Below are 13322 nucleotides of genomic sequence, written 5' to 3'. Positions count from 1 at the left end.
GGATCTCGGACAATTTCCACAGCACTTTTGCCCAGCATCATTAGCACTTCCTCCTTTAGTGCCAGATCCTTGGCAGAACCAGGAATGTACATTTGGAGATGGACCAGTCGATAAGTGAGGGGTGGCCTCGACTCGAAGGGCAGAAGATATCCCTCCCGAAGGACATCTCCTACCCAGGTCTCGGCTCCATGGCGCTGCCATGTTTCCCAATGGCTCGCCAGGCACCCCTCACCGATAGCAGCAGCTGAGGGGGAACGCCGTCCCTAGCATTTCCCATTCTTTCTCTTTCACTTACCTCCCTTTCCGTGAGAGAAGGAAGGCTCCCTCTCGAAGCGAAGCAGGAAGGCTGAGTCTTTCCTTGCGCCCTTTTCGATGAAGGGACAGTCATGGGGGCAGAGGAAGAGCTAGCTTGGCTCTGAGGCCTAGCTGCAGTTGCTCAAGACAGCCCAGATGTCTTGGCAATTGCCTGGTGGACAAGACGGTCACTGTCCTCACCTCTCCACTTGTCCACCGCAGCATCCACCATCTCTCTAGGGAAGAGAGAGGAGGAACCCAGCAACAGTCCATTCCTAAGACCCAATGCCAACTCTGGACCAGCCATCCTGGTTTTACGAGTTGGGACAGTGTCCCTCCTCCCAAGAACCAGGTTGGCAGTCTGGTGGGCCAGGTAGGCAATTGTCCTACCGCCAGACTGACAGTCTCCCGAAGGATGAGTCTTCTCCAGGAAGTATCGATCCCGAAGAAGCTGCGACCTTGGATACTGTGAGGGACCACAGATCCAGCCAGGAGACAGCCTGGAGGACTGCCACAGCGGTAGCCTCCAATGCTGTTACCACTTACTGCATGAACCAAAGGTTCTCCAACAGGAGATGCTGTAGAGGCAAGCCAGGAGTCAGGCATACTAACTCCGGATCAACCTGCTTAGTCGGCAGTGGGTTCTCCCAAGGCAAGTAGAAGCACTGCTGATGAGGTAGAGGAGGGGGAAGCAACTTATCCAATCTGTTGGCCCTGAGCGAACTCTCTTGTCCTGAGACAAGATTATTCACTTGGTCCAACACACCTTCAGACAAGGAAGACCAAGGTAACCCCACAAAAGTTTTGGGTTCCTTCTCAGGACCCCAGAATGACTCTTAACTGCGAAGGGCAGTCTGAAGAAGCAACCATCGATCCTTCCCCAAGGTCATTGTGCTAACAAATCAGCACAATGACCTCTGCATAAGACCTCTGGATCTCAGGAGTGACTGCATCCTGAGGAGGAGGACTGTCAAGTCCTTGCAGGGTCTCTCTCTCTCTCCTTCGACCCTCTTCCTTCAGAAGGGAGAGCCTCGACAGACCCCCTAGGATCTCCTCAAACCACTTGAGCATAAGACCTCTCAGGTCCTAAGACTGGCCCGGGCACAGATGCTCTCGTGGCCAAACCATGAGGAGCGCGCTCTCCATGGTTCCCCTTTTTCGCTTCGCTCCTGCCAGTGTATCCAGAGGAGGTTGAAGGGATAGGTGAGGAAGATCTGACGCTCCAGCTACGTCTGTTGGCCGAACCAACGGACGGAGCAGCTGCGAGCGATCACAAACCTGCGGTGATGATCGGTTCATAGGTCTAGAGGGGTGCTCTCCCTATAGAGAAGCACTCCCCCGAGGACGGTAGCAATTCTCTCATGCTAGGGGAATCACTACTCAAGGCCTGGACCGTCCAGTCACGCTATAATAGCATCAACCAGCGAAACGAGAGCAGACACCATCCACACTACGCGTCACAACCTCAAAAGAAGCTGAAGCTCCTCCAAAAGACTGAACAGGGGACCTCCTACCGGTCTCGGCGCATGCACTGGTCCCACGGGACCATCACGTCACCCCGGGAGCCGAATGATCGCTACGCGAGCGGTCATCAACAAGACAAAAGTCACCTGAGTGACGTTCACCTTCCCCCCGCACCATGCCAGAGCCTTGATGGTGCGTGGACTCAGCGTCATCAACTTTGGCTGCACACTCACCAACTGGTGAGCGTAAACTAAGGGAAACTCGCAAACGAGCACCCGAGACGTTTGGAGTCCTAAAAGCGGAACCTCCAGAACTAGGGGAAGACGTACCCGCGGTAGCGAGTACATGCGGTCCCAAGACTGCACGCCCCTGAGGGTGGCGAGGCGGTTCCCGTTCTTGAAAGAACAGGAAGACCAGGGGAAGGCCCACCTGTCTCACCAGCAAGGAGAGACAGACACTTAGAAGTCCCAGAGCGAGACTTCTGGGGGGAGGGGGGGGGGGGGGGGGGGGGGGGGAATAGCCTTCTTCTTGTCACTTCACTGTCAGCAACTGACAATATCTTCAGCAAGCGTCACATACTCCATACTCTTATCTCAGAACTTGTAACTACACCTGTTCTTTCTCTTTCATCCATGAAAATATATACCGAAGAAGTGGAGGCGGCGCCAGACGATGACGACAAAGATGAAGGCGAGGAGGAAGACTATGACACCTTTCGCTTCTTCTTTGACTTCTTCATCAGCTTCCTAAGCATGGCAGTCAGATCCCCCATCCAAGGCGCCGCTGAGGCGGCTGCTAAAGCAGCAGGCTCCAAAGCAGCCTGGACAGGGGCATCGACTCCACAGCAGCACTAGCACGGTCAGGAACAGGGGCAGCAGGCATGGGGACAGAGACAGGTGTAAGATCAAGAGGTGATATTTTAGTACGATCATACCCAGCTGGGGGGGGGGGGGGGGGGGGGGGGTGGGGGGGGGGGGGGGGGGGGGGGGGGGGGGGGGGGGGGGGGGGGGGGGGGGGGGGGGGGGGGGGGGAAGGATGACTGCATAGCCTGGAGGGGGAGGGAGATTAGACTCCACCTTAAAGTATGCAACACTGAAGTTACTACCACACCGGGTATAACCGAGGTTACGTGCTGGGCATGTACCAAGTGGGGCAGTGCCGCATACACAGGCATTGAAATGATAGTCGTAGTCCTCGACTCTACCCTACGAGTCACAGAGTCACAAGGGATGACGAAAAATGATCCATCAGCAACTGGAGCTAGGGAGTGCCAGACAACCCAGCTTCACTCACGCCTGCTGCAGATCCCCAACCGCGGAGTCAGACAGACCCGAGGGAGCAAAAGTCGGGTAAGTAGGGAGAACTCTTTTCGCCCCCGAAGGAGAAGGATCCCCTCCAGAGCAAGCAGAAGTTCTAATACATCTTCAGGTAGGCATGCCTACCCCCTCTCCTCTACGCTTGACGAATCAAGCAAATAAGTGGAAGGAGACTTTTCCCCAGAAGGGGAAAGAGCGAGATGGGGAAGCTTACGCAGAAGGAGAAAGGAAGCCTCGAAAGACTTCCCCCGTGGTCGCTTCCTCCCTTCGTATCTCACCCACTGGTATGTCAACCATGACATACACGTATCACAATGATTATCTTTATTACACTCATGCCCACTTTCAAGCGGAAACCTCTGCATTTCCTGCCCCCCCCTCCAGGGCAAACACGTTGCGCAAATGGGGGGGCAAAATGGCTTATCCAAGTTTTGGGTTTGCATTGTATAAAATTAAGCAAAAAACAAAACACTCATAGACAAAAAACAAAAGGAACTCTCACAATCCAAGGACAGAAGCGGGCAGAGAGAACGTCTACACAATGGCAGCCAAAAGCAAAGTGGAAAGTTTACGTCCAGTCAGGCAGGACTCCGACTATCGGACAAGCAGTTACTGCCAAACTACCTGGTTGTTATTCTCTTACAACAGATTTTCCAGCTATGCTGAAAGTAATTCCTTATGCAAAGGACTGTGGGTTTGTATTACGTGCGGGAACAAAAGTTCCTTAGCTGACATCTAAACCACAAAGCAAATTCACTTGTGCATCTGCATGTCAACTGGCATGCAGATGCATAAGGGTCATAGTCCTTACCCTCTTACTAGTGTAAACCACTAAAGGGATATTGTCACTCATTGATACTATAGAGTGACCATCACAAGATCTCTGAATGTTGCAGGTATCCCCAATCATTCTCAAGATGTGCAAATGCTGGTCATTCTGTCTACACACTATCTAATGTTTTATTTATCCATAAGAACAATTTCATATTAGAAAAATTTACAGTATAGTACATAGAAAGTACTGAAAATGGGTAGTATGTATAAAAGTTTGACTGGGTCAGTTGCCATTTACCTCGGCCCTAATGGAGTTATATTCCCATAAGGTATGTGTATCGAAATCTACGATTTTCCAGTTCTGCGAGGCCGTGGATCGACCAAATTCTCGCATAATCGGGGACCGTACTGTACTTAACAACAGCCAACAAAGTTTCTGATAATGGTAACTGCGTGGAGAGTTTCCCCTACTCACTCAACTAGTACCTATATTTAACGAACGTTACAAAGTTTCTAGGACCAATTCCAGCTACTACTAAGGAATACTCCTACACAAAAGGCTATGATTTGTATTCCCATAAGAACAAATGCACATAATAACAGTTCTCAACACACAGATTGGCTCATATACTTACTCTTCTCCACTTGAAAGAAGTTGTGTGGGTCCAGATGAACTGTTTACGGCCAGAGTCTGATCTGGAATCACTGCACGACGACCATCACGCATGTAGTAATAATTTGCTGACAGGCCATAACTTACCCCATGTGGGAGGTTTGGTGGTGGCTGTGTCCTACAGGACATGGCTTCTGGCTGACGCAGTGCATTTGTATGTTCACGCTGTGACATAAAACAAAAGAATGTTAACATAACTTCCACCTATGACTAAGCCAGCCACATGAATTAAACGTGTAATATTAATTTGTAGATATCCACCTATCAAAGCATCAACATAGCTAGTATTACATAAAGACCAAGAAATTAAAAGCAGCCAAACTACAAAAGTTTAACAATATACTATTCAATTCCACTACAATTACTGTATGTACTGTATTTCCTACCATTGGACACCTATGATTTGATCATGAGTACTTTGTTTTAAGGAGGCTTCATATCTCCACTCCTCATTGCATCTTCAATATCATCTGACTGATGATAAATAGAAACAAATATTGTATCAACCATCTAAGTAAGCAAAGTAACACATTTCTTAAGTATACACTATTTTTCTGAGCATTTTATGTAAGACAATTCCTCAGTGCCAGCTGCAATCAAGTTGCTGAACATTAGTAAAAAGGCAGTTAACTGATGGTTTTGGTCAATGCAATTAATGGGTTTAGAGTATAGCTCTACCACCAAAGCCCCACACCCCCACTATTCAGTCTAAACTACTGAAGAGGGAAGGAGGGAGAAATGCCAGTCACTCATATCATTCAATGGTAAAATGACCATTTAACCCTTCCCTTATGCAACCCAAGTTTGGCGTTTGAGGACTCACCACTGGGTGTGTCTATGTTTCTTATCAATGGCAACATTTATCTTACCTTTTAGAAAGATTAAGAAAGTTCCCATAACCAGGCTGTTCTGTAGCAACATACTACTCCCATTCAAAACCTGTCTCAAGAAGAGAGAAGATATCACATCCTCTAAAGAAAGTTTACCCATAGGTTGACTCTGATGCATGAAGAAAGTCCGCTCCTTACCGCTTGACACGAGCAACCTCTGGATCTTTTTAACTTTACCATCCTCAGGCAAAATACCAGTAACAGCAAAGTTGACAAGAATGTTTAACCAAAGGTTGAACAACAATGCTGCCTGGAGGGAAGGCATAATTAATACCTCCACTGATAATGCAATATCTTTTCATCAGTCTCTCCAGGGCTTGGTCATTAATCAATCTGCAGGTCTGATGAATACAAATGCAAGGGAATCCCCAATCACCACTAACTAGCTTTGACTGCAGCAATCTGAACAATGGATCACTTCAAAAGTATACCCTAGGGTGAGATCAACTGACATAATTGGGTGGGTTCAAATGGGAAGAAAGGATTGCCTCCCCCAAATCAGTGAGTTAGCAAATGAAATCAATGATCTAGCCCTCTCAATTGTTGTTCCAACCTAGCCTGCTGGGACTCGCATGGAGCAGGACCCTCTGATCCTATCAAATCTCCAAGAGCACAATAAGGATCCTCTTCCAAGAGAGATGACACACCTGCCTGTCCTTTCACCTGGTACCAGTAAACAAGATGGGGAAGGCATTAGTCCTTGAAAGATAGTCTGTAACCATCATGAAAAACACAGAGTATATAAGGCTCAAGTCAACTCTGCCACATTACCCAACGCCATGACTGGCATCCCTTTACTCGTGGCTGCTGGAAAGGGGACTGCCAAGTTTAGCATCCCCTTCCCTCTTCTTCCCTTTACCTCCCATCCTAGTTGGAGCTGCTGGGAGGTCAAAAAGCTCTTGGCTCTTTATAGAGGTAGAAGTCTGGTCTCTTTTTCATGGTCCTGTGAAAGGAATGCCCCTCTCAACACTGGAAAATGAGGGTGTGGCTACCCCAAAAAGCATGGCTGCAGTTTCTTTCACTGCCCTGGAGGACATGGAGATTGCATAGTGGATCAAGGTAACCCCAATATCAAAACACCACCTCTCCACCACCACCTTAACTCAACTCTTTACACAGAATGAAGAGCAACCCAAGAACAATCCACTTTGCTAAGCAAGACTAATCTCAGCCAAATTTCTCAGAAGAGCGAACACATAAGAAACTTCTTCACAGGATAAAATTATCCCTTAGGTTACACTTAGGTCTGACAGAAAAGTCAATACCTTTCCCCTCAACACACAACCTCCAGAACTTTGCCATCTTACCTAAATGCAAATGGGGAGATAATTTTGTTAGTTTCACAGAATGACAAAACCTCTTCTGGCATATCCTTGGTGAGAAAATGGTTTGGGCAATCTCCTCGAGAGAAGGGTACCTTCCAACAAGCAGCAACCAAAGGAGTCAGAATGACTGTCTTAACTCTTTTGAGTGTACCCAACATTACACTATCTACATGGGCTCCACAAAGGGACAATATTGCAACCCTAATATCATACAGTGGTTTTGAGTAATCTCACGTCAACCTTCACTTGATATACTAATACTACATACAAAGAAGTTTGTGGGATGTGGACCACAATTTTGAGTTGTTATGTTAAAACTTCAAATTGTAACTTAACAGTTAGTACCACTAGGTTTAGTTGTTTGCTTACACAAGTCCAAGAGCACTCACAAGGGCATACTGGTATGTCACCCTCTCTTTCATGAGAGGATGTAACTGGCTTTTGTGAAATCTGTTAGGACTAGGTTCTTTTCCTTCAGAACCCTATCACATAGAAATGGAATTTCAAGAGATTGTTGAGCTTATTGTGATCGAAAGAGAGGGTGACATACCAGTCTGCCCTTGTGAGTGCTCTTGGACTTGAGTAAGCAAACGACTAAACCTAGTGGTGCCAAATGTTGAGTTACAATTTGAAGTTTTAACATAACTCAAAATGTGGTCCACATCCCACACACTTCTTTGTATACATTATATCAAGTGAAGGTTGACATGAGATTACTCAAAACCACTGTCCACAACACCGTATCCTTTCATATAATCATTTGAAACCAAGCTGGTACAAGCTACTGATGACAACTAACACATGCACTATTGTGCATGCCCACAATGGTGGGTTCATACAATTATCTACAGACCTACACAATACCCACTGGTAAAGTACAGTGGAGGCTTGTCACAGATGAACCTTCTATACCAAGAGAGAAGGTACCACCAACCCTTCTATATGTATATAGGTAGTACTTCACCAGAGCAGGGGAAGAGCCTAAGATAGTCCTCATATTTCAGAAGTAAACAGGTAGACACTGGTGCATGAGCATGTTCAGATAACCAAGTGTCAACCTTACCTACAAAAGATATCCTATCTGCAGGTGAGCAAGAGCAGTAGCTCAATGATAGGTAATGGCAAGGAGATGGAATACAGGAACTTAGGTTTCTTTGCCTTAATCAGTTCATCAGTTTATGAGTCTGACTTGTTGAGGCAGGAAGCAGCATAAGAAGAGTACAAACTGTATTCACTGCCACTGGGGTATCCCCAAAGGCAAGACAATCACTACGGAAGGACCAACGGTGTGTAGCCTAGTCCCTTATAAGAAGCACGAGCAAGGACAGCAATGAAAGACAGGTGGCTTGCAATACTGAATGGAAATGTACATCAGCTCAGCAAAGCCATCAAAGGAGATTTGACTTGATAGGGTAAAATTACAGTTTCAACCATTATGGGAAAACTGGAATAAAAATATATTTGTTGCATCAGAAATAATGTAGTTCCAACGGATTTAACATTTATTTTGACTGCAAACCATCCGATTTAGAGATTTACTATGTAATTGGAGTTAAAAAAAAAAAAGTTTTTTTCCCAGAAAAAGGTAAATGTCCAGGAGAAGGCCGCACCGTTTTTCAAGTATTAACGACGAAAAACGGCAAAAAAACGACCAGATTGGTGTTGCACATCGCATAGAAACATGAGGAAATGAATAAAAAAAGAAAACAGAGTTTACTCTTACACACAAAATAAGCATAAACCTACTACTACTTCAATTATGGGGATCCCAGTGGGAAACGGGGTTTTTGGGTGGGGGGAGGAGGAGAAAAGTGATTTTCGGGGCACTACCGAACCTAATACACCCTAACCTACCTTACCTAGGGCCCTGTACCCCTACCTAGGCCTACGCGGGGGGGCTCCGCCCCCCTCGCGACCCCCCCTTAAGGCCACTACCTAACATCCATCAAACCAAATCCAAAGTGATGGTACTGCTGTATACATCGTTATACTACCACCATTATAATATACTCTATAAATTAATGAAGCTTACCTTAAACTGTTGGTTGATAAAAATGTGCTGCTGCTTTGAGGGAAAACGTGAAGCCGTTGCAAGGTTCCCTGACATGCAACTTAAAGTAGGAAGTGCCAGTGGTACCCGACGACCACATTGCACTGCAAACAATCGGTAGGAAATCGAAGGTCTGTCAAAATTAATGCCAGAAGGGCCAGCCACTACCTCTGCCATAGGTACAGGAAGACAAAATGCCGTTTTTTGCTTCATTATTCGAGTATTCAGTCAAACAAGGATACCAGTGGACACTAGACAGGTAACTTTTTTACTCCGCTGAAATGCTAGTGAAACTTAGTTTTCGACTAAAGTCGTTCGCAATTGGTTATGAAACCCATGACGTCATAACGATGTCACACCTCTCAGCCAATAATGAGTAACTGGAACTGCTTTTGTTTGCATAAGAAAGTAAGTTAGAGGGCTCATTAAAAGTAAACATTACCGTAGAGGAAACACCTCTCCCGACTTAGGAAAAATTCGAGGTAAAAACTTAATCTTTTTTTTTCTCTGTAAGTAGGTAGGTATGCATTAGCGACAATAATGTATTGAGAAGAAGTGTTTTGTTATCACGTGCTTTACTCGGGAAAAATATCAATATAATAGATTTCCCATAATGGTTGAAACTGTAATAATACCCTTGACAGGACCTAGCAAACCATGAACATGCATTGCGTTTCCCCTAGGGAGAGCCTAGGTACTAGTAGGTAGGTAATAGGGTACCTCGGCTAAAACAGTTGGCCCAAGTAAGCCTCAAGTACAAAACTGTAAGGCAGGCCTAACCTCGTTAAGAACGGGTTTATTTTTTAACCTTAAACTACAATAACTTACAAGGGCAGGCCATCTTATTACCTATAACAGCCTACAGTTTGACCAGGGTAGCATACAGTAGGAACACCGGAGCATTTGCCTACATTTAGGTAGGTAACCAATGGTTCCGTTCCAGTTATTAGAGCACTAAGTGGACATTCCTCATACATACCCCTAATAAAAACTGTCGAATAGCTCGCAGCAAGGGGGAAACGTCTCGATGATTCACTTTAGGAGGCATACTCGCTTGAAATCGAATGCTTTTGGTTCGCTTCTTTAGTTATCACCGTGACCGTCGGCTGCTTTCGCAAAACGCAAATAATAAATGAAGAGTAAGGTTGTGACCTATTAGGCCAGATACTTAACTGCAGAAACATACTAACGTTAGTTAGTTCTATAGCTTTATTTAAAATATAAATGAAATATATTTAAATCTAAATATTATAATGCCGTTCTTATTTGTTTTTAGTTATTAAATAAAAATATTTAATCAAGTAATTATCCATAAGCTTTAAAAATTATGCCCCTAGACATCAAAATAGTTTTAGAATCGTACACAACAGTTCCAAGTTCTGTTTAAGGTTGTCAGGCAAAGTTGTGTATAGTAAAACAAGCCCAAATTTTTGTGATACTGCTTTCGAACACTGGTCATTTCAGGTAAAGTCTGAGTAGTATTTGCTAATTTGCTTTTTTTCTTTCTTTCTTTCTTTTTTTTCCTACTTCATCGAGAATGTCAACACTTCAAAAAGGTTTATAATACTCTATTTTGTAAGTATCACTAATCTTGTGTTCGCAGCAGTCGCTAAATGTTGATTTTTTTTAATATCCTAAGACAGATTTTTACAGGCTCTAAAGTATAACGCCAAAATATTTACAGATATCAACGCATTAACTATAGTTCATAGGACGTTGGGGTGAAAAACGTCCTTTTGGCCCCCTAAGATCACTATTATTTTTCTCCAGCCAAAATTGTCCCCATCTAGTTTTAACTGCTTTATTTCAATCCTTTTGATATTTTATGAAACCAGATTAAATTTGCATCCACTCAGATTAGTATCCGTGGTCAGTTCTGTTTCTAGTCCTTTCCATCTACTCTTCTCTCTCTCTCTCTCTCTCTCTCTCTCTCTCTCTCTCTCTCTCTCTCTCTCTCTCTCTCTCTCTCTCTCTCTCTCTCTCTCTCTCTCTCTCTCTCTCTCTCTCTCTCTCTCTCTCTCTCTCTGAGGTGATATGTATCTTCCTTTATATGTCCCCCATATCTAATCGTGAGCCTTCTAAGTTAAACCTCTCCCAACCAGATAAAATATCAGTCTGTAATTCCCAGTACTTGAATTATCGAAAATACTCAGATTCTTGTTCTTAGTATAAATTTTCAACTTTCTGTAAGGGTTAGTTTCTTTCAGTCAGATTGCATATTATACATATCATAATATTCTGAATTAAATTTTTTCTCACATTTTCAACACTGCCTATTTTACTACCCAGCAGCATTTCTGTTGCCTCCAGTCTCAAAATTCATAAATATCTTATTTTGTGTAAAATCTGTAATTAGCAGTTTAAACCCCTTCCAAAACCGTATAGTATTGCGTACCTTTTCTTTAACGATGCTCTTATCAGCTGCAGATTCATCTTTTTACGGCATCAGCATACCAGAAATTCGACGGGTCACTGAAGAATACTTCTCCGATCTTACGTCTGACATTTTACACTTCATCCACATTTATAACACAACATTATAATCTTCAAAGATACCAACTTGTATATCATTATCTCACAGTACTGTTTATTCAACATACACATCGCAGATGGAATTTGCTGTTTGCAGATTTTCGCTTTCATTCTAGCAAGCCTGGTATTTTTCATGTGTCTACATAATACAAATCGTGCATTCTACGCAGGTGTAATGGGAAAAATATTCCTTTAATTATTAATGATTTATTTAGAAATTGATTCATCATCCTCCTCTAATATCTTTACTGTTGTAAAATGATTGGAACTGTGAAATGTTTTCGTTTCTGTTGTACACGAGTGTGGTAGTGTAGCCAGTCCCTTGTTTTGTTTTCTCTCACTCGAGTATGGGAGCGCTGCCCTGAATCTTTCGTCTGCTTTTGGTAACACTAGCAAGTAGCAACACATGTAAGTCGAATCACGAATGCTTTCGTGTGAGGGGGTCGTCAACCTGTCCGCTCTTCATTTTGGCTATTTTACCAAATATTAATACAAATGATTATCTATCCCTTGCAAGGGATCTAGTCCAGGAATCTAATCCAGAGATCTAGTCCAGGAGTTCTGAAGACTAGGTAAATTAATCTAGTCCAGGAGTTCTGAAGACTAGGTAAATTAATCAAGTCCAGGAGACTAGGCCTTGGAGAAATTTGGCATGATGTAATGAGTAATAAAGAAACAAGCTGAATACCAGGAATTTTCTTCAATACCCCTAAAATGGAAATCGGCACTTCAGCTACCTCCCAGTGGGAAGACATCGCCTGGCCTCATTAGTAGTAAGACCCATACACACAAGGAATATCATGCAATAGCAGGTAGGACAGGCCTATCCTAATTCTCAGGCAGCATAAACGTCAGTCTTCATACCCACCGTGTCAACAATGACACAGTACCATTCTCCGACCCCTGTCTCCAGGCAAGAAGACTGACAAAAGTGTATATATTTACAAATAGTAGTCTTATTCTCGTAATGTCATGGCGAGGGAAAACCGCCAGTGACACAGGCACTGCCCTTTCACCATGCAGCCCGCAGGGTTTACGAATAGCAGACATTTATCGTGGGATGAGATTTACAATGAAATTAAGATAGCCTCATTCACCAAGTCACATAATTTGACAGCCAACATCGTAACTTAATTCCACTCGTGGAAACTACACTGCATAAACTCTGTGCCAAAAAAAAAAACTTTAGAAAACTGTTACAGTGATTTTTTTCTTCCAGTTCGATCCCTTGTCTAATCAATGATTTGTACTTTTTTAAAACTTTGGAACAAAACAACTTGTTATATGTGGGTCCCATTCTCCCTGAATTAAGCTCTTTCGGCATCCATTACATATAATATCTTAAGGATAGTAGATTTGAAAATTCTCAATTGTCCAACCGTTCGTCTTTGATATTTTTCCCGTTTGCTTACTAGGCCTAGGTGGCAGACAGAATTAATAAACAGGATTAATCCTGGGTGGCAGACAACTGACAGCTAAATAAGGCAGATCCGTCACAAATCGGTCATAATACAATTGATCGCCTTCATTTTTTTTTTTTTTTTTTTTTACCGTAGTGTAGATAACCTCTGTAGACGACAAAACTCCAGGTTTCAATTATACTTGTCCGACTGGGATTAAGCATGTGGTGCTACACCTGTTCCTAATTAGCTTTTGGACACTCCTTAACTTTGTTGCATTTTGTTTGGTTTTATGTACAACCCTCCACAGGGATGATTCCCTCTCTGGTGGCCCCTTGTACGTTTTCTAAGTTGCTTGTTATATTTCATAATTGTCTTCTAGTGGTTTCTCATCAGTATCGTAACTCCTGCAGAGTGGGAGAGTCTTTACTCTTTAGTTCTTTTTTAAATTTGCCTTTCTTGTATCATCTTCACTTCAGGCGGTATTCTGTTGGTTCGCAATATTCAAATCCTCTTTCACCTGACTTACAATTTGTTCTAGGTTCAAACAGCCTATGTGCTTCACTTGCATGTCTGATCACAATATTCATTTCATGTCTAAAGA

The 13322-nt window shown here is 43.7% G+C and overlaps 2 protein-coding genes across 3 annotated transcripts in view; both read right to left on the bottom strand.

Moving 5' to 3' along the window:
• The window catches only part of LOC135215635 (NADH dehydrogenase [ubiquinone] 1 alpha subcomplex subunit 7-like), a 30315-nt gene extending 20391 nt beyond the window's left edge, over positions 1–9924 (bottom strand). The window contains exons 1-2 of the mRNA XM_064250556.1: positions 9766–9924; positions 4484–4686 (exon numbers count right to left, since the gene is read on the bottom strand). Coding sequence (XP_064106626.1) covers positions 4484–4686; positions 9766–9834 — 272 coding nt within the window. The 5' untranslated portion in view covers positions 9835–9924. The remainder of the gene's footprint in view (positions 1–4483; positions 4687–9765) is intronic.
• LOC135215636 (phosphopentomutase-like) overlaps positions 1–13322 on the bottom strand; it is a 181799-nt gene that overhangs the window by 108590 nt on the left and 59887 nt on the right. The window lies entirely within an intron of this gene.

The sequence above is a fragment of the Macrobrachium nipponense genome, chromosome 5, assembly GCF_015104395.2.
Source record: "Macrobrachium nipponense isolate FS-2020 chromosome 5, ASM1510439v2, whole genome shotgun sequence".
Classification (NCBI taxonomy): Eukaryota; Metazoa; Arthropoda; class Malacostraca; order Decapoda; family Palaemonidae; genus Macrobrachium; species Macrobrachium nipponense.
The sequence above is the reverse complement of the archived record's forward strand: the minus strand, read 5'-3'. Positions and strand labels throughout refer to the sequence as shown.